Source organism: Polypterus senegalus, chromosome 2, assembly GCF_016835505.1.
Source record: "Polypterus senegalus isolate Bchr_013 chromosome 2, ASM1683550v1, whole genome shotgun sequence".
In the NCBI taxonomy this organism is placed as follows: Eukaryota; Metazoa; Chordata; class Cladistia; order Polypteriformes; family Polypteridae; genus Polypterus; species Polypterus senegalus.
Window position 1 is genome coordinate 276,233,082 of NC_053155.1, and position 23,005 is coordinate 276,256,086.

A 23,005-nucleotide genomic window follows, 5' to 3' on the forward strand; every position below is an offset into this window, starting at 1 on the left:
ACCCAAAAGAAAGCAAGCAAATTGAAAGGAAATTTTTTTTTTTTTTTACTCTGAGAAGTCATAGAACAATTAATAACAGAAAGTCAATCACAGGCCCAGCATGTTTATTCTAAAATACAATTAATGAGTTTTAAAAAGTTTTGGAAATAATCTCTGAGAGAATTTGATTTTGCCTTCTCTGAGATAATATAGAACATTGCATACTGAGTTATGACAGTGGGTTGGAATTCTTCCAGATGATTAGGGTAAGTCTGTGTGCTAGTAGTGTTATATTACAATTGATTTCTCCCTATGCAGTTTGGTACCATCCAGGAATATACCAAGTGTCACCATTAATAGATTAGGAGTTATTGTGACACCAAGGCTGTATAAGAAGTATGTAAAGATTTTATTCCAGAATTAAATTAATTAATTGCATTCCCAAAACTTATATGGCCTAATGAAGCTGGAGCTAGATGGCAGTGCTTCCAAGTTTGGTTTTGCCAAGTTGAATGTGATCAATAAAAGAGCTCTGGTTGAAGTATGGAATGCTTAGCACATACTGTATAGAATACTGTATAGAACTAAAATGTATTCTATGGATGGCTAAGTTCCACTTCTTTTCTGAGATGCCAAGTGAAAGCTGCTTTTCCTATTCATTGTTAATGTTATGAACTTCGTTTCTAATAGAAAATTTGATACCACAAAAGAATATCTTCTGAGCATTAAAATATAAATCGGGAGTGTGCTCCCCTTGACTTTCTCGTATACTGAGATAGAGGAAAAGGTCATCAGAAACACTTCCTGTTGCAAAATATTTCTGAAATATCATATCTCTTTGTTTCTCATCATAACTAATTTATAATATCAATACACAATCATTTATCTCAATTTATGATCAAACTTTATATTAAAACTAGCCATGTGCGCCCAACTACGTTGCACGTGTTAAAGTTGTCTGTGAAGGGCTCCCTGTTTAAACGCAGCTGCCAGTCATGAACTGGGCCCTTCGCACAGCATTATGATTTTTTATAAGGGGAACAAAATTACAAAAGAAAACCCTTGGACATTGATTAGATAGGAACGGCCTACTCTGAATCACTGTCCAAATAGTAATTATGTGGTGGTGTGGGAGCATTTCTGCTTCTGTCCGTTCACAGTCCGTCTCGTTTTCACAACGCTATCGTTTCCTCTCACGATGTCTTCTCAACCTTTCTCCAATCTCGCATGTTGCTTTGTGGCAATCCAAAGAGTAAGGCAATATACACGGAGCAATGGTTATAAAAGGGGAACACATAGGTATCCAGGCTCTTTAAAGCATAAATAGGGATCATTTCACTGACATGTGACGGTACAACTGTGAGACGCGCAGCACTCGCCGGCTACAACATAACAATAATTTCTGGAACGTGCTGTTACGTTGTCATTCATTTTACCCACTGTCTTTCTTTCATTCATATATTACGCAGGCACGTACCTTTTATCTTCGGCAATCTCATTCTCTAACCAGGCCTCAGAAGCTAACCAGCTTAACACTGTCCACCACCCCTTTCGTTATTCCGGCACATTGTTGACATCCGTGAGTAACAACAACGTACTAAACTGGAAGGTGGTCTATCCATGCGTGGAATTCACGGACAAACAAAGGTCAAGATCTAAATGAAGATCTCTTTAGATAATTTAAAGCACACCAATTTGTTTAGTTTGAATGTCTATGTTTTGAGGTGTGACTGGAGTACTACAGTCTTCAGTAGTATAAGTCTGAAGGAGATTCTTAATGCAATGCCTATGTTTTAGCTATCTTTCTACTGCCATCTAGTGCTTCTTCTTCTAATTCATTTGCAGACAAACAAAGATCAAGATCCAAATGAAGATTATATATAGAGATGATATTTCTGCACTAAGGGAATTGAAAATGGTGGTGAAATGTTTTATTGATTACATATGCATTACCTAGTTTACGTGCAAAGTTAAAAGAGTTATAGTCACCTAAAAACGTAGAAAAAGTGTTAGTATTATATAATATTTGTTGTAATAAATTGCTATAGGTAAACTTGCATTTAGCTGCATTTAGTTTAGTTAGAACACGATGGGGACATAGCAGCTTATTGTCCCCATACATCTTTATTTTTACATGGCATGTTCAATGTTGACACGTTGTTATTAAACTGATGATGTACAAATTATAATAAAATTAATAACAGTTTTTCTCAAATTTCATATCTGTTTGGTTTTTATCATTATAAATATACAAAATTTGAATAATCTATTTGTAATTATATCCATAGGTTACTTGAAATTTCATGAAAGTATTCAATTAAAGTACCAAAAATTGGTAGGATTCCTTATTTTTGATATAAACCTGGTGTACAAAATCTCATTGACCAGGTCAAAGCATTTGAGTTATCATGTTTACACACAGACAGACATGATTTCAAAAATTGTAATTTCGGACTAAGGAATGTCTAAAATGTCAAGATTTATCAAAATTTCGAGGTCGAATTTTTTCACGATTTCTTTATTTTCTCTATACTATGTATATGAGAAAGTAACCAGGACTTCAAGAAATGCCTATAGTTTTGAGTTTTGTATTATTTTTCTTTCCTGTTAGAATTCTTTCACACCTTCCTAAGTTTGACATTATTTGGTTTAGTCTCTGAAATTTCATATCTTCTACTGTCAAATAAATAAAACTCTTTGTGATCCCATTCATTTATCAGCCATCATTTTTTGGTTCCACTTAAAACCTGCAGAGCTTAAGATCTACAGAACAAGAGTTGAATGTCATTTTTAGTCTACAGTATATTAGGTTAAAGATACAACTCCTCTCCTTTGATTGTGACATTTTTTCCCCATACAATTTTACATTTCCATTTTCTCCTTATTTAACACTTTTAAACCTATTTTTTCCATATGAAGGAATGAAGTAGGTGAGATTATTTCACAATCCCAATCATCCATAGAATAAATAAGACAGACAGTTATGCTTTGGTCAGATGTAGAAGGCTAAATGTTCTTCACCTATTTTATTTTAGTTATTGATTTCAGTTTTTTCTTCAAAAGACATACCATTAATGACAATGAAATTTTAGACATTTTACTTGTTCAGCATGTATAAAGAAGCTTAGTCCTTTAGCTGGATGGACATAGAGTACAACCTCCAAAACAAACATTATAATTCTGTTTTTGTTTTTAAAGTTGTTTACTGATTGATTGCACTGCACTTCTGCATAGCTTGTTTTGTAATGCAGATTGTGCTTTTCAAGTAAAGGAGCAGTCTGCTTTAGAAATTAGGAGAAAACAAATCATCTGCCTGCATCTTGTTAGGCTGCTATGCCGTATCTTAAAATTAGGTGCTGGTTTCTTTTCGGTGTTTTCTGCTGCAATCTTTAAGAGAGCTTGATGTCTCATATATTATTAAAGCAGCTGTGGACAAATGTGCAAAATTGTTGAATTATGAGAGTAAATTTCCACATGCAGCTGTTCCAGCCATCAAGGATATTCTTTTGATTTGATTTGATATACTTTGTTAATCCACGAGGGGGTAATGACACATTGCACATTATTACTGCATCATCAGTCTTAATAAATCTGTTCTGCTTTGGAAATTTTAAAAGCTAACAATTATTTTTTGGAGGAAGAATACCTCTTTGTACTACTACAGATTTGTCTTAGTAATTTAGATGCATAACAATGTAATGAGAAGACAAGCAAAATGACACCATAGTACTGCAGTCACATAACAATTTAAATAATTGAATACGTCTTACCAGTGAATGGCAAGAATAGGAGATATTTTTCCTATGAATACAAGTTTCCCATGCCAAAAGCAGGTTTATGAAAATTTAGAGGTCATCTCACAGTAGCAAGGGAAACATATTCATTTAATTCAATTTAATTATAATTTAATTTGACTAACTGTGGTTTGTGTGTAGACAATTCCAAATGCATTTACATGTTTTTAAGTGTAGGTTTTCTTTTTGTTTTTATTATTGTTTTGGTTTCAGCCACAAAGAGGAAAATTATATAGACTAAGCTAAAACATCCTTGCTAAATTCTGTAATTTACCATATCAGAATTTGCTTAAAATGCTTTTCATGAGTGGCTGTAAATTGCATTTGACCCGACCATGCATAGAAGCTTTCTTATCCATGGTTTTGTTTGTTGCGTTAGTTTGTTATGGTGAGTAATGTCACTTGAGCACTTAATTATGTACATCACTTATCTACAGCTTTTCAAGTTCAAATACAATATTTCATGCTATTGCTCACATAGATCAGTTTTATTAGCTCAGAAAATATGGTTTCTTTTTTACCCTCTGTAACTCAACTCATATTAATGTTGCTGCCTTCACAATAAAACTTTTCTAGAAAAGTCTGAACATTCTGTCTTCAGCAATACAGTCAAAAACAGCTAAGTTACTTTTGCACTACCAAGGAGCAAACCTTCTACATTTGTGATCTACACCATTTGTTAGGGAGTGAATCATCTCTACTCTTTTTCAGTAAGTAAATCTGCTTGTATACATCAGAATTGCAGGCTGGATAAATGGTCACATGAGTTCCACACAGTGTGCTAGTGTTGAAAAGTAAAACAGTGACTTTAATGAGATTGTGTTCAACATTATTGCCACCATTTAATTTTACGTCTATCATTTACAGTATAGTCACAAATTATTGAAAATATTCCAATGTTTGGTTTGGCGAATTTTCACCAGGTGCGACAAAGTCTAAGGAGGATGGACTGGGATAAGTTTTTTAAATGTGGAGACAGTCAAGGAGCAGTGGAACAAGTTTTAAAATATTTTACATATAATGCAGGACAAGTGCAAACCTAGATTTGGAATTAGTAGGATTTAAAAAAAACACTGCACTGAGTTAATAAAGAGTTGAAAAAGAAGCTGCAAAGGAAGAAACTGCTGGGTAAGGCCAGGAACTTCAGGACAATGATTAAGAGGGATAGTAGGGAGGCTAAAAAGCAGTTAGAGAGGAGTACAGCAGATAAGGCGAAAGATGACCCAAAGAGATTCTTTCAGTATTTTAGTAGTAAAAGAACAGTCAAAGAGGAGGTGAAGTGTATCAGGAATAGTAAATGGGAATAAATAAAAAAATTTAAAAAAAAAGACAATCAATTTGCAGATGCTCTAAACTCACATTTTTCAGAGGTCTTCCTATGTGAGGAAGTAGATAACCTCCCAGCAGTAAAAGGAACTGCTAAGGAGGTACTTGGTGATTTGGAAATTGCAGGGGGACAAGTACTTCTTAGATTAAATGGGCTAAAATCAAACAAATCACCAGGACCACATATTTACCTCAAGTTATCATATTTTTAGGAAGTCGCTGCGCAATGGGGAAATTCCAGAGGACTGGAAAATAGCAAATATTATTCCGTTATATATAAAAAGGGTGATCGTCAATAAAAGCAACTATAAGGCAGAAAGTTTAACTTGTATCACAGGTAAATTAATAGAAAGAATTAATAACAAAGATTGAGCAACTCATGGGATGAACAGTTTTACTGAACAGTTAGCATGGGTTCAGAAGAGGCAGGTCATGTTTACCAACATGCTGGAATTCTTTAAGGAAATAAAAAAAGTGAAATGATTAAAGTGGAGCTTACAATATTATTTATCTTGACTTTCAGAAAGCATTTAATAAGGTGCCACACGAAAGGTTGGGCATCAAACTTTAAGTGTTGAGAGTTCAGGATGTCGTTTGTAGATAGGTGCAAAATTGGCTCAGACACAGGAAGCAAAGGTTTATGGTGAGAGAAACCTCAGAACTGGTTGACATTAATAGTTGTGTTCCACAGGGTCGGTGTTAGGGCTGCTGCTATTTTTAATATATGTAAATGATTTGCATAGGACTATAAGTAACAAGCTCGTTAAGTTTGCAGATGATACCAAAATAGGGGGATTGGCAGATAATCTGGAATCATTACAGAGGGACTTGGGACGATTTGTGGCAGTTGAAATGTATGTAAATATAAAGTATTACATGTAATAAGTAAATATTTTAGGTTTGAATACTCAATGGGAGATCTGAAAATTGAAAATACACCTCATGAGAAGTATAAGAAGGCTAACAGAATTTTAGATTATATAGCACAATGTGTAGAATACAAGTCAAAGAAGATTATGCTCAAGATTGCCTAATAGGACCGGGGCCTCATGCATAATGCCGTGCGCAGTATTCGCACTATAACATGATGTAAGCACAAAAGCCGAAATGTGCTTGCACACAGAAAAATCTAGATACAGGAATCTGTGTGTACTCCAACTTCCATGTTCTTCTGCTGTATAAATCCCAGTCAGCGTGAAAAGAAACGCTCGTGCACGCGCCTTCTGTCCCGCCCCAACTCCTCCCATAATTATGCCTCTATGAATATGCAAATCAATATAAATCGTCCCTTAAGATCAGCCTTCCGTGAAAAGACAATGGAAAAAGCAGGAAAGAAAATGCAAGAATTTCAATGAATACCAAGTGGAGGCAAGGAAAAACGTACTATTTGTTGGTTTAAACAGTGGTATAAACAGCAAAAGGAAGCTGATCGCCTGACAAAGTCGCAAAGTGCCCAAAATTTTCCTAAGGCCGTTAATTGTGTCTTGCCTGAGTTGTTACACTTGTTCAAGGTCTTTGAAGTCTGTAGTGTACTAATGTCCAAGGCTTTTGATGGGCTTCTCCAGGATTATTGGTATTGGCTCATCGTTTTTGCAGAACCTCTTGTTGGTGAGGCGGCCTTTGACAATGGAAATGCCGCAGGATTTGCTGGGTTTTATCTCCATGCCCATTTGATGTTTTGTTGGAGTTTATCCAGTAGGCGTTTGGTGCGTGCTTTTGCTGTTGTAATAGTCATCTTGCCATCCATGTATGGCCTGATTAGAGTAAGACAAAGCCCATTTTTTAGATGTTCCCCTCTAACAACCCACTGTGATGCTCGAATGATGAGCTCCATTGTCATGTTGAAGGCTATGGGAGAGATGGTGTAACCCGTCATTATTCCAGTATCAAACTGCTGCCAGGCAGTGGTACTGTCCTGTGTTGTGATGTAGAACTAGATGCCCTAGAAGTAGGCTTTAACCTGCTTTGTTATGCCCTCTGGGACATGGAAGAAGCTGAATACTGCCCACCAAAACTTATGTGGAAAGACCCAAAGGCACTGGCAAGATCTAGAAAAACCACATGCAAATCTTTCTTTTCCTTTTTGGCTGTTTGTATATGATGTTCGTGTACTCCAAACATCCTGAAAAGCCATCTGTCCCTGCCTTCTGCACTGAAGTGTCAGCAAAGTTGTTGTTCTGCAAGAAGTCTAAGAGTCAGGCCACAATACTGAAGAAGATTTTTCCTTCCACGTTCAGGAGGCTGATCTGGCGGAATTGGTTGATGGTTGAGGAGTTTTCCTCCTTGGGAACCAGGATCCTTCCTAGGCTGTTTCTAAGATTACAGAAGAAGAGTTATGAGGAAAGATTAAAAGAGCTGGGCCTTTTCAGTTTAAGCAGAAGCAGAGTAAGAAAAGATTTGACTGAAGTGTTTAACATTATGAAGGGAATTAGTACAGTGAATTGAGACTGTTACTTTAAAATGAGTTCAGCAAGAACACAGGGACACAGTTAGAAACTTGTTAAGGGTAACTTTTGCACAAACATTAGGAATTCTTCTTTACACAGAGAATCACAAGCACATGGAAAAAGTTCCATGTAGTGTGGTAGAGAGAAGAATCATGGAGCCTTCAAAACCAGACTTGATGTTTTTTTTGGAAGAATGGGGAGTAGCAGAAAAGTATGTGAGGGTGGTTCAGAATATGTATGAGGACAGTGTGACTGTAGTGAGGTGTGTGGTAGGGACGACAGCCATTTCAAGATGAGAGTGGGATTGCATCAAGGATCAGCTCTGAACACTTTCCTGTTTGCAATGATGATGGACATATTGACAGGTGAGGTCATGTTCATGGATGACATTGTGATCTGTAGTGAGCTATGGAAATTGCTCAATGTTAAAAAAAAAAAAAAAAATTGTGCTTTGGGGTTCTGTTACTTTGCATTCCTTATTCTTAACCTCTTACAGTATACTGTTTTGAAGAGCCCATATTTTTTGCATTGTGTTTTCATTTCAGCATAAATATGCTAAACTAATGCAGTATTTCAACTGGATTACAATCATGCTAACCTAAAATGCACCTTAAGTACTAACTTTGAAGGCAGCAATTAAATAAAGCACTTTAACAACCATAAGAGTGTTCAGCTTCATGCTGAAATAAGTACCACATTGAGCACAAAATTCCTAGGAGCAGTTTCAGCTGTACATTTTTCTCATGTTTCCTAATTAAAACTGAGGTTAAGAAAAATTGTTCAGACAGTTTGCAGTACATTTTAAATAAAGTACAGACAATGCAGACAATGTTTACATCGATTAATTAATGTACTGTTGGCCTCATGGTGCATCAACATACATTAAAGTATCTTAGTGTAGCATTTTACTAGTATTTATATTTGATCTCAGACTTTCATGTGATTGCATCTATTTTCTACAAGACTGAATCTCTTAACAATACAAAGCCCTATTTCATCCATTTTTTATATAACATCAATCAAACACACACACTAAAGTATGGTGAAGGAGTGTGCTATAAATGCCATCATTAGCTTGGGTCTGCCTTTGTTAAAGTGACTTCTTTTGAACTGGCACTGAATTGCGGAAGATATTTCCAGTATCCATAATTTCATTATCAACTTGTTCACTGAGCGTTTTGGAGGAATGCTGCCCAGTTTACTTATTAATTCTGTCCTTTTAATCACATAAAGCATTTTAAGCAGTCTGGCAAGTGTCATACACGCACACACATTTAGGTATTATAAAAAAAGCAAAACTGGTAATTTTTGACATTGCAGCATTTTGAGTATAACTCTTAATCAAACATTTTTACCTCTTATAAATGCTACATATAGTATTAAAAACAATATTACCAATATATCCTGTTTTAATTATTTTAGAGTTAGTATAGGTTTATATGCATACTATTGTTATATTAATAATCTCACAACATAATTCATCTGTCATATTACACACAGATTTTGTCTTTTGGCACATACTTCCAAGCAAATTCAGTACTAAAACACAGTAATGTTGCTGGTTTTGGCTTAAATTACTTAATGTAAATAAAGTAATCGGGCTACAACAAAGCATACCGTGCCTGTAGGTATCACATAATTTTCAAAGTCAGAATTGCATTGGCTTTAGAATAGATAGATAGATAGATACTTTATTAATCCCAAGGGGATATATAGTATGTGTTATAAATTCTGTATACATTCTTACATGTTGGTAATATGTGCTGAACTAATTGATTAGCAAGGCATGCAATTGCCTTTACTTCATCATGCAAATAAGAAAATGTTGTATTTCTTCTACTACAATTTCTATTGGTATACTTTATAAAGTTTAATGGATATAGCCCAGTCTGGTAGGCAAGTACCTGAGTTCTTATTTTTAGGGTTGTTCAGAGAGTGGTAGCTTGAGTACATTATATTGATGTCAAAGAGTAAGATACTTATAAGCCTTTTGTCAAAGACTATTCTTGGCTCTTTCTTAATATGTTGGTTTCTTGTTCATTCATTTTTATTTATTGTGTTTCTAAAGCTAGTGACACTAGTAATCAATAGTGCTGTATAGACCCAGTCAATTGTGAAGTCGTCTTCAAAAGTGTGCCCACATAAGATGTTGCAAAATTCTACCTAAAAGAAAGTAATAAATTCCATCCCACCCAGCTACCCGTCATCATTTTTCATCCTGCAGCACCCATCCTTCTCTCCCTGTTGGACAGTTTTGTTGCACATCTCTAGGAGAAGACTGTTTTAGCCTCTTACCTCCTGCCGTGTGCCTTTCTGCCCTTTGTTTGTTCATGCTAATATTCATACTGTACCTTTATTTTCTCTTGAATTTTCAACTAGCTGTTTCTGAGTTTTTATTTTGATGTAATTATTTTTTGCAGTTGGCCACTTATTGGAAACTTCTATACTGCCATAGTCCTTTGCCCTTTGTTTTCTTTTTGCTTGCTTTGACTATAATTACTGCATTATTTGTAAAGTGACTTATTGATGGCAAGCCATATAAAATATAGTATGCAAAATAACAGTGTGAAACAGTTGGTTAATTTTTCAAACTTTTTGGTTAACACATATATGTAACCCTTTTGCCATATACAGACTTTAGAGGTGGGCACAGTTAATGATGTGGTTCATGGTTGTAAGCAGTTTTAGAGAATTGAATTATGAATGGTGTCTTTGAGTCATCCAATAAAACAAAGTTTAAAGCTGAATTTTTTTATTTTTAAAATTTATTTAGAATTTGCATATTAAGAGTTAACATGCCTAATTTAATTAGTTAATGAGCATTTTGTTGTTTTTTTTTTCTTTTTGTTTTAACTTTCCTTTTCATTGCAGCTATAGCCATGAGATAATAAACATTTTGCACATAGACAGAGCCAAATCACAGCATGCATTATTTGATGTTAATGACCTTACATTGGGATGGTATTTTGGAATTACCATGCTAAGGTATTCATTATGTTGCCCTGCCAACGCGTAAGTCATATTGACATTCAATAATAACTGGCAGTGGGAAAATTAGGGAAGCAGATACAGCTCATGGTTAAATGGCAAAAGGTATAATTACCAATCAGTCAATGCACTGATTTATAGTTAGGGAGCAAACAGATTAATGTTTACATAAGAGCAATTGATTTTTTTTTTCTTTTTCTCCAAGATGCAGGAATAAATTCTGACTAATTACTTATACTAGTATTCACTATCCATCTGTTCATTTTCTAATGTGACTAATTCAATTCACAGCTGAGCTATAGCCAGTGCACTGCAGTGCACACACAAACAGCCACACACTAGCAATGGGGCAATTTCAAGATGCCAGCTAGTATGGCAGCACACCTTTGTACACAACAACTGTCTCATTTCAACCCCGTTTCAGGGGCCAAAGGCTATCTCACCAGGAATGGGCAAAAGGGCCCACCATATTCACACATAGTGACAATTTGCAATTGATAATTAACATAGACTAAATAAAAGAGAAAAATTAAACAAATAAAAATCTTTGTAATTAATTCCTTCTGTGCAAGATTCAAGATTCTTTATTTGTCATATACAAGAAAACACGCAATGAAATTCATCCTGATCTTCTGATCAAAACTGTGCAAAATTAGAAGAATATCAGTGAGATTAACAAAAAACGTCCTAGATTGAAAGATAACAGTATAATAGAACATAATAAATAAGTAAAATTAAGTGAATAAAGTAGAATTACATAAGTGTTAAGGTACAATAGTGCAGTGATTATTGTGCAAAACCAAAGTTGGACAGGTGCATAGTTAAATGACAGACCAATTCCAAAACAAGGTATGGGTAGACGGCATAGTACAACTTACAGTCCAGTATGTGGAGGGTAATGGATGAGATGGCATGTTCTGATTTAACATTCTTATGGCTTGAGGATAGTAACTCCTTCTGAGTCTCTCTGTCCTGGCCAGGATGCTACAAAACCTTTTGCCTGATTGTAACTGATGAAACAGGCTATTGCTGGGATGAGAGGAGTCTTTAATAATCCTGAGAGCTCTGGTCCTGCATCTTCTGGTGTAAATGTCCTGCATAGATGATAGAGCTGACCTGCAGTAGCATTCCGCTGCACAGATCACTCTCTGTAGGGCTTTATGGTCCTGAACAAAGCAGTTTCCAAACTGGATGTAAAAGATGTAATGTTCTGTGTCAGGATACTTTCCACAGCACCAGAGCAGAAAGTCTTTAGAATCCCTGAAGAGACCCCAAACATCGTAAGCTGTCTGAGATGGTAGAGTCTCCGCTTTGCCCTGTTGGTCTGAACTTGGATGTGTTCAGACCATGTCAGGTCCCCAGAGATGTGAACCCTCAGGTATTTAAAACTGTTCACCCTTTCCAATGGAGTCCCGTTAATGATGAGGGGCTTATGGTCCCGCTGCTGTCTCTGGCTGAAGTCCACCACTAGCTCCTTGGTTTTGCTGACGTTTAGCTGGAGGCAGTTTTCCTGACACCATAATGTCAGGTTTGCAACTTCATCCATGTATGCCATCTCATCGTTGTTCGCGATGAAGCCCAGTACCACTGAGTCATCTGCAAACTTCGCAATGGTGTTGGAGGAATATGGGTGTGGAGGAAGTATAGCAGGTGGCTAAGAACACACCCTTGTGGAGCTCCTGTGTTGATGGTGTTGGAAACACAGTTACCAACCCTCACTGCCTGTGTTCTACCTGTAAGGAAGTCCAGCACCCATGTACACAAGCGGTTGTTGAGTTCTAAGTCCCTCAGTTTCACAAACAGCCTACAGGGTATTGTTGTATTGAATGCTGAACTATGGTCAATGAACAACAATCTCACATAGTTTCTTGTCCACATGACTGAGGGTGGGGTGCAGTACGTGGGAAATAGTATCCTCCGTCGATTTGTTAGGACGGTAGGCAAACTAGAGTGGGTCAACAGTGCTTGGGGTGGAAGATGAGATGATGTGCTTAAACGTGTCTGTCCCTAGTAATTTTCACAAAATGGGACTTGCAAAGTAGTTCAGTTGTGACAAATGTTAGGGAATAACATAAGTGAAGGGCAAACCTTATTATACCAAGTAACTACATATTATGAACATCAAGTGAATGTGGCACTCAGATGGAAAATTATAGGGTGACCAGATTTTCAAAGTCCCAAAATCATACTTTTATGTAGCATGTAGGCCATCACATAAAGAAAATCCTCATTTTTTTAATGCCTGCTTTATGTCATCATCAATAGTGAGGGTTCAGGGCATACAAAAAATATATACTTTCACAAATGAGCACATAAGATTCCACACATGGCTTGAAGTGGAAAAAAATAGATGTCAGTTAGCAGTACTGTCTGTTTTTTGTCTGCTTCTTGGTCATTCTGGAGATGCTATTCAAATTTGACACAAGTTCTTAATTAAGCTCTCCCCTTCAGAGCTTTAATACCTATATCACTTCGAGCGCATTAATTACTGGGAGCTGGGGATCCCCTTTGGATTTTTGTACATGCTGTTCTAAATATATTATGAGGATGTTTGTATCAGTAGAGCAATGTTTTATTAGATGGACAGCCTGTTAAAACATTTTGATATTCTTCAGTTATTTATTGGGACACATAGACTGAAATTGGGGCTGTCCCTGCCACCTGGATTTCTCACCATCTTAGTTAATTGTAGTGGCAACAAAATTGTAAATCTTTATAATGTGTAGGTAGTGAAGCTGTGATATTGGTTTAGTGTAAGGTAAATAGTACTGACTAAATATTTATTGCTGTGTGCACAATGGCTTACACATCACAGGGTACTTGATTTATACAGCATTTTATACTTTTATAAGGTTAGTAGGATCATTTAACTTACCTGTTATGGCCTAAAGCATCAGAAGGAAGAAAATGCATGCAGCGGTTTCTGTGGAAGCAGCCAGTGACTGTGACTTCCTATCTTGTTCACACAGTCTGCTTTTTTTTTCATTAACTTGTGTTGGGGATCTGTTTGCCATTGCAGCATCTGTCAAAGGCGAAAAAGTGGCAAAGTTGGTGTAATAGCTGCCAAGGTAAAATTGAAACATTGAACTAATTGGTAGTTGAAGTCACATAGAACATTTCTCCTTTTTAAATTAGATGAGTTCTCAAATTTGTCTACACTTTTCAATAGAAGATTTAAAATTTTTTAAACTGTCTATATTGTGATCTATTCAAGATATATTAACAAAAATTTCCTTGAAGAAAAATTGAGTGTGCCACGCTTCAACAAAATTGGTCCATGGGGGTGCAGAGTTTTTTCATGTGGACAGACAGACAGGCATAGTTATTACAATAGGTGCTTTATGGAAACACCTAAAAAGGATGTCTAACCCATCAAGTATGTGTCGTTTTAGTGGGATATTATTCACTTAACATTCATAACATACACAGCCACTGAAGGCAGTTCTGTGCAACGTTTCCTTCAGACTGTATCAACATTATTCAAGAATAAAAGTCTTCTGTACACATCAGAAATACACGATGAGTGACTGAAACAAATTGCACTTCTGAGAGCAAGCCCATGTGAGTTATATAAATCTGCACTCATATTGAGCTCATACTCCCTTTCCAAAACAAGGGGTTTTAGACCTGTTTCTGCCTTGTTCATTGATAGCCGGGGTTCATCTCTACTGAAGGCTTACAAAGCCTATTTGCTTTCCCACTGTATTACATTCAGCTTACACATTTGTTTAATGAAGGGCCTTCTTTGAAATGTAACTCATTACAATCCAATCAATACATCCAATAATAAAAGAATAAACCGATTGCAATAATTAAAAATAAATAATATTGCACTTTCTTCTTCCCAGTTGATGGAGTTATAGTTTAAAAATAACAGTCAAATAATAAAGAGAAAAAGACAAAAGGCTAGTGAAGGAAAAAGTGCCATTACCTGATACTGAAGCACAGTCCTCCTCAGTACAGTAGAACCTCGGTTCACGAATGTCTCGGTACACGTACAACTCGGTTTACGACCAAAAAGTTCGCCAAACTTTTGCCTCGGTTCATGACCACACACTCGGTATACAAACAAGCCAGTTTCCCTTTCGGTTTGTGCGCGCCGATGATTTTCGCACGTGTTGCATTGCTCTCGGTCAGACGTGTTTGCTTGCACTTCCATGCGCGCTTTCGCTGTGAACTCTTTGTGCTCTATTTCATTTCCCTTCCGGTTCGTATGTGCCAATTACTGTATTTAAGCATGTGTTCAGCCTCTCCCTGTTCATTGTTCTCAGTCAGACGTGCATGCTTTACCTGCGCTCTCTTTGTGCTCTACAGTATTTCGTGTGCTTTTGCAGTTAACTATGACTTCTAAGCAAGTGAAGAGTGGTGAGAAAAAAGTTTTGAAGAAAATTGAAGTAAAGAAAGAAATTATTGAAAAGTATGAGCGTGGCGTTTGTGTTACTGATCTTGCCGACGAGTACAAGAAGTCATAATCTACAATTTTGACTATTCTAAAGCAGAAAGAATCTATTAAAGCAGCTGATGTTGCAAAAGGAGTTACAGCATTAACCAGGCAGAGGCCTCAAGTGCTGGAAGAGGTGGAAAAACTGTTGTTAGTGTGGCTAAACGAGAAGCAACTTGCAGAGGATAGCGTAAGTGAGGCGATGTTATACGAGAAAGCCAGGAAGATTCATGGCGATTTGCTGCAAAACTATCCTTCTACGAGTGGTGAAAGTGAGGAATTTAAAGCCAGTAGAGGATGGTTTGAAAAGTTTCACAAGAGAAGTGGCATTCATAGTGTGGTGGCATGGAGAGGCTGCTAGTTCTGACGCTGAAGCTGCGAAAGAATTCATGAAAAACTTCACAAAATTAGAGGAGGACAAAGGCTACATCCCACAACAAGTCTTCAACTGCGATGAGACCGGATTGTTCTGGAAGAGGATGCCGAAGAGGACCTACATTACACAGGAAGAGAAGGCTATGCCCGGCCATAAACCAATTAAGGACAGGTTAACCGTTTTGCTGTGTGCTAATGCTAGTGGCGACATAAAAATCAAGCCGCTACTCGTTTACCAATTTGAGAACCCTTGTGCTTTCAAGCAGCACAATGTAAACAAAGCCTGACTGCACGTGATGTGGAGGGCAAACATGAAGGGTTGAGTCACAAGGACCTTGTTTTTGGAATGGCTGCACAAGGCTTTCGCTCCCGCCATGAAGCGATATCTCGAAGAGAATAACCTGCCTAAAAAATGCCTTCTAATGGACAATGCACCGGCACACCCACCAAGTCTGATCCACCAGCTAAACAGCTAAAAAAAACACAAACCCAAGAAATCACAACAGAGAAAACACCTGAAGGAAACCATCCCTCCATCGTGGAGCCAGACTCTCCCTCAAAACTGTAACCTCCCCTCCACCCAGTTCCTCCTCACTTCATGCCAGAACTCGACACATGCAAGTTTAGTTTTCTTGGTTTATTGTTAGTTTTTGTATTATGGATTTTTCAAATGTTCATTTTTCGGTTCGTAACGTGAATTGTTGCAATGTTACTTTTTTCTTTTTTCAAATGTTCATTTTTTTTCCCCTGTGCTTAAAACTCATTTAAAAAAAGTGTTTACAGCGATCGGGTCGTAAGGCTATTAACGTGAACTCCTGCAATGTTAATTTCTTGGTTGCTTATGGTTGGTTTTTAAATAAAGTTCGGATTTGTTTATATTGTTCCTTTTTTTCCCCTGTGCTTAAAACTCATTAAACTCAGTGTTATTCAATGTTTTTACATTTAGTTTACTGTTACAATGTGCATTCTATGGTATAATTAACTATATTTGTGCTTAAAAATCTTTAAAAAAATATATTTACATAGAGTTCTTACGGTCTGGAACGGATTAATTGTATTTACATAGAATCCTATGGGGGAAATTGCTTCGGTTCACGACCAAATTGGTTTACTACCAGAGTTTTGGAACGAATTATGGTCGTGAACCGAGGTTCCACTGTATATGCTCTGTATGTGTATAAATTAACTGTTTTTTTAATGAAACTTTATAGTCTCAAATCCATTTAAATTCAATGCCCTCATTATATTTAACATTAATATATGTTAATATTTATATGTTATTTAATGAACTACTTACTGATACTGTTAGAGATTCAATACAAACTAACCAAATGATCTAACTAATAAGACTTTCTACACGTATTTTACCATACAAAATAGTTTACATTCTTCTTTTTTGACTGTTCTGCAAAATTTCATTCAAAATTCCTATTTATTTATTTGTATCATAATAGAAAATATTTGTACATATGCACGTGAGGAAACTTCTTGAACCATGGACATCTCCACCTTTGGTTCTCAGCACTTCAGCTGTTCTGACACTCCTATTAAGTTTGGGTTGGTGTGATAAAACAGGATTTATTTACTGGACCCAACGGTGTGTTTCTCCCTAACAATGCAGGTAATGTGCCTCATTTGGTACTCCATGAGCAAACGTTCATTCAACACAAAGTCAAGCCAGCAGTATCCAAGGATTTTCCGAAGAGAGATAGTACCGAAGGAGTCTAGTCTTTGTCTGAGATCACTGGACAGTGTCCTTGTCTCGGAACCATATAGCAAAGCAGAAACACTGGGACTCTAATGACTTGAACGATATAAAGAGCATCACACACCCCTTTCCAGTAACCTCATGACCTCCCATGCTCCCCCAATCCATCTGCTGACTTCATAGGAAGAGTCACCAGAGGCATGAATTTCGCTGCCAATGTGAGTGTCTCTCGCAAGGTTGACATTCTCTCTACAGACAACCACACTCCCGATGGCTGTGCCCAAAAGGTCATTAAAGGCCTGGATCTTGGTTTTTATCCAGGACACTTGCAAGCCCAGACATTCAGACTCCTCGCTCAGCCTCCTTTGACTCCGCGAAGATCACAGCATTGTCAGCAAAGTCAAGATCAGTAAATCTTTCTTCACCATTACCAACAAATGCCTCACAGCCGCTGGACCCCACGACCCTGCCCAACACCCAGTCCATGCAAGCATTAAACAGAATAGGAGAAAGAATGCACCACTAATAAACCCCATAATCAACTGGGAAAACATAGAGGCTCCAGCATCCAGTGATCCCATAAACTCTCAGGATGTCCCATAGGGCAGCTCAATCGACTGAGTTGAATGCTTTACAAAAATCAACAAAGGCTGCAAAGAAACTCTGCCGACATTTACGTTTGCACTCCTTGAGAACCATCAGTGATAGGATGTGGTTGATGGTAGACTTCTTGGGCATAAAACCAGAACTTCTTGGGCATAAAACCAGACTGCTCCAGTCACTGGTAGGTGAGCAAGTGATCATGGATCCTATTGAGGATGACCCTAGCAAGGACCTTTCCTGGCACCGAGAGCAGTGTTATCCCCTGTAGTTGCTGCAATCCAAGTGATCATCCTTCCCTTTCCAGGTAAGGATGAAAAGTCATGTTTTCCATTCAGTTAGGATGACACCTGTGTCCCAGATGGAAGCAAAGTTGAATTGCAATGTGAGGTGGATATCCTTGCCACCAGCCTGGAGAAGTTCACCCCAGGTAACACAGATCCCTGCAGCCTTCCCTACCCTCAGCTGATTTACCACTTATGCAATCTCAGTGAGACTAGGTGGTTCACTGCTAATTGGAAGATCAGCCCCCCAAACCATGCAATCAATCAATCAAACATTTATTTATGTAGCACATATTCATACAAAAAAATGTAGCTCAAAGTGCTTTACAAAATGAATAGAAAAATAGACGATACAATAAAAAAATAAACATAAGTCAACATTAATTAACATAGAATAAGTAAGGTCCGATGGCCAGGGTGGACAGAAAAAAAAAAAAAAAACTCCAAAGGCTGGTTCCAGACCGCGATATCGCCCAGTCCCCTCTGGGCAATCTACCTAACATAAGTCAAACAGTCCTCTTTGTATTTAGGGTTTTCATGGAAGGACCTGATGATGGTGGTCACGTAGACTTCTGGCTTTCAGTCCATCAATGTTGGAGCATCATGATGCTTTGAGTAGGTGGTGGTGATGCAGGCCGCCACCACAAAGAAACCGGAAAAAGAAACAGAAGAGAGAGTTGGGGTCAGTACGGATTTTAGAGCCACTATGAATAGTTATTATGATGAATTGAACATACAGAGTATCAGTATTAAGTTAAAGTGAAGTTATGAGAAGGCCATGTTAAAGTAATGTGTTTTCAGCAGTGTTTTAAATTGCTCTACTGTATTTGCCTGGCGAATTCCTATCGGCAGGCTATTCCAGATTTTTGGTGCATAACAGCAGAAGGCCGCCTCACCACTTCTTTTAAGTTTAGCTTTTGGAATTATAAGGAGACACTCATTTGAGGATCTGAGGTTACGATTTGGAATATAGGTTGTCAGACATTCCGATATATAAGATGGAGCGAGATTATTTAAGGCTTTATAAACCATAAGCAGTATTTTAAAGTAAATCCTGAATGACACAGGCAACCAGTGTAGTGACATCCAAACTGGAGAAATGTGTTCGGATTTTGTTTTTCCAGTTAGGATTCTAGCAGCTGCATTCTGCACTCGTTGCAAATGATTTATGTCTTTTTTGGGTAGTCCTGAGAGGAGTGCGTTACAGTAATCTAGTCTACTGAAAACAAAAGTGTGAATTAATTTCTCAGCATCTTTCAATGATATAAGAGGTCTAACTTTTGCTATGTTTCTTAAGTGAAAAAATGCTGTCCTAGTGCTCTGATGAATATGCGATTTAAAATTCAGATTACAGTCAACGGTTACCCCTAAATTTTTTACTTCCGTCTTAACTTTTAATCCTAGTGCATCAAGTTTATTTCTGATAACCTCATTGAATCCATTATTGCCAATTACTAACATTTCAGTTTTCTCTTTATTTAGTTTGAGAAAATTACTATTCATCCATTCAGAAATACCAGTAAGATATTGTGTTAGTGTATCGAAAGAGTCGGAGTCATTAGGTGCTATTGATAAGTACAGCTGTTTGTCATCAGCCTAGCTGTGGTAGCTCACGTTGTAACCTGAGATAATCTGACCTAACGGAAGCATATAGATTGAGAAAAGCAGCGGACCCAGGATAGAGCCTTGTGGAACACCATATCGGATATCATGTGTCTTTGAGATGTGATTACCACAACTCACAAAGAATTTTCTACCTGCCAGGTAGGATTCAAACCAATTTAAGACACTGCCAGAGAGGCCCACCCATTGACTAAGGCGATTTCTAAGAATATTATGATCAATGGTGTCAAATGCAGCACTCAGATCTAAGAGGATGAGAACAGATAAATGGCCTTTGCACCCAGAGATGTCCAGCGTCCTAGCCGGAGGATCTGCTTTAAACAGCTGCTCAAAGTAGCCAGCCAGTGGGTAACAATTGCAGTGTCATCCGTAAGGACCATTCCATCATCCATTCTGACTTCGATTCTCCAAGTAACAGATTTGGATATACATAATGCTTTATTTGGATTTAGGTGTCATATAAAAGCTTTTGCTATCAGTTATTTTGTGTTTGATATTTGTAATTAATTTTGACCAGAGATCTGTTTTCTCTCTGACATTAAAGAGTATTTTTCTTTTGAGAAGTGTCAAAAAAGCCATATTAAATCCACTATCTTTTAGTGTTGTATAACGATAAAATGTTAAAACTTCTAAGAGTGTGAATGCTTTTTATAGGCACTGAATACAGTAATCATTTAGCACTAATTGAGGTTTTTAATTATACAATCTTAAGTTCTTGACTTTCATGCTCTCAGTCCTACACAAGGACTGTCTGTGCACCTGAAGTCTCAGTGTTTCAAACTTTGTGTTCATTATACTGTATTTTATGTGCCCTGCATTAAACAGTCTTTCAGTCCAGGAATGGTTTCAGTGTTGTGACTGATGCAGGGAGGATACTGTGTCTCCTCATTAAACCATAATAGAAAAAGTAGGTTCATAAAAAATACGGATGGATGAATGGGGCTTTTGCATGTATTGTATGAAGAAGCTAGCCACTTGCTTACAGTGAAATTTTAGATTTAGCATTTCTGATTTTTGTTATTTTCTTTGACTCTAAACAAATCACACCAAAATATTTAGAGAAGAATAAATATAAATGCAAAAATATAGCTATAGGTAAATCCCTTGTGTTAAACAAGAAAGAAATAAAATGCCTTCATCCCTTACATAACTTTCAGTTGTGAGGTAGTAACATTTAAATGATCTTTCTGACTGTATCTTTTTCAAAGCAGAAATGGAATAGACGCCTGCAGGGTGGAGATTTTTGTTGTGTTGACACTTGTTCAGTAAATAGTTCAACGCTGATTTAACTGCTTTGCACTTTCAGTGGTGTGTGCACTGTTGCAGCATAATGTGAACTGGAAATGGCAGGGCAACCTGTTAAGATCTTTTTTTTTCCTGAAGCACTTTCATATTATTTTAATATACAGTGGAATTTTTATACAAGGCTGAATATTTGGAGGGAAACAGTTGTCTTACGTTAGAGTAAAAAATGTCACAACCCTCTTTCGTTTGCTTTATTGCATATTAAATTTACACCTGGGTTTGTTGCTGGCCTATTTCTAACGTTAGTTAATATTGGCACAGAAACCTTGTAAGGTGTACTGAACAGTATTTCTTTAAGGAGTTTGCATAACTACCAAATCTTGATCCATTTATTTCTTACTAATACTGTTACTTATTCTGTCCAATACTGGGTATTTGTGTATATGTGATAATTATTTGTTAATTTCTCTGTTTATTTGCACCAGATAATAACAACAAAATTTTCGATTAACAATAAAGTATAACAACAAAAAATTGAAATTAACTGAATTAACTTACCTATTTACCAAGGGCAACAGTTTATTTTGATCATGTTAGTCATGATTTGTTTGTCATATCTGTTATATGCTTGTTTATTTAAACCCTCTGCAAAATTAAAAAAAAAATGCTGTTTAGTTATCATACCTTAAAGCAGAATATCATTTTCAGCATTTGAAGTAATTTATCGCTTGATTTGAAGATATAATGTCATCTTTACTTATTCAGCCATAATTAGTATAGCCTTCTAACATACTGCTTCAAAAATGATAAATTAGGTAGTTAATGTGGTTCGTAACCTAAAAAAGCAGCTATGCTTTCTTTAGTCATTTTGGAGCTTCTGGGGTGGAGCTAAATAGCTTATGTAATATAAACTGCTATATATTTTTTATTCACAGACTGTATTTTAATATATTCTCAGACTGTATTTCAAATTATCATTATTGCATCAAATAATAAAATTATCATAATCACTTAAAATATCTTCCTAATTTTTTGTGGTGTGCTTTTTTATTGGAGGATGAGGGTGAAGAAGAAGATGATGAAGAAGATATTGTGTATCTTAATTATGATAGTGAAAATGAATTTGACCCTGACACTCTACCAGATCCAGATAAGTTAAAAAATTCAGACCAAGAAGATGAAGATAACAATGAAGACACAATGAGGAGGTATATCTTAATACTTTACTTGAAAAAAGATTACTCTTTAACACTGCTTGAAGATAATGTTTCATATTTTCTTTATTTAAGAAAGCCATTGTTGCATCTCTGAAAGTTGTGTTTTCAGGAAGCAACTGCTTAATAGAGGCAAATAGCTTCACTTAATATTGTTGTTATTGCTTATAATAACGCTTTTAAAGCAAAGGGAGAAGATATGCAAATTTAAATGATCTAGTTACCCTTGAAGATTGACTATTCACTGATAAAGAAATAAAAAAGTAATATATAGGAGCACATTAAGAACACATCACATTGGGCAATTGAAAAGTGACTAGAGCACTGGCCTTGATATCACCTCCTGGTGATTTATATGCCTTAATCTTTAATTCTAGACCCTCCTGAAGTAAAGATGCACTTAAAGATGGACGTTTTCTTTCTAATCTGCATCATCTACAAATGTCATCTTGTTAGGTTGTAATGAGTTTTAAACCTTCCATTAAAAATCCCCCAGTATGATTTTAGAAAGTTTAAAAGAAAAACAAAAAAAAACCTGACCTGCCGATTTCAATCTAGAGGGTAACTGACTTTGAAATTTTATTGTGTCTTTCTTTTGAAACAACAACGTAATATATAATGAGAATTAAGTTTTCATAAATGTTCAGAGTTCTTAATCTGCTATTTTATACCAGGGTGTCCCAAAAAACGATATTCTGATACTAATTCGATACCAATGTTCTGAAAAGGTAACGGTACCAGCATTTTTATGGTATCGTTATTACCAAGAAAGTCTGTACTGCTCTCATACTTTACTGCATCTAGATGAATTACTCCAGAAGGCACAATAATATAGGAGGAAAAACCTAAGTGAAACTCTGTATAAAAATGGCTTACAGTGTTGATAAAACAGCACCACATCAACACATGTTGAAAAGAAAAACAGTAAATGCTTTTTTGTTTCTGAAAGATTTCAGCATGTGCATACAGGAATCATACTTG

The 23,005-nt window shown here is 36.6% G+C and overlaps 1 protein-coding gene across 2 annotated transcripts in view; it reads left to right on the top strand.

Moving 5' to 3' along the window:
* The window catches only part of ddx10 (DEAD (Asp-Glu-Ala-Asp) box polypeptide 10), a 443,025-nt gene that overhangs the window by 362,536 nt on the left and 57,484 nt on the right, over nucleotides 1-23,005 (top strand). For both annotated transcript variants that reach the window (XM_039745618.1, XM_039745620.1), the window contains one exon: nucleotides 21,867-22,018. In XM_039745618.1, coding sequence (XP_039601552.1) covers nucleotides 21,867-22,018 — 152 coding nt within the window. The remainder of the gene's footprint in view (nucleotides 1-21,866; nucleotides 22,019-23,005) is intronic.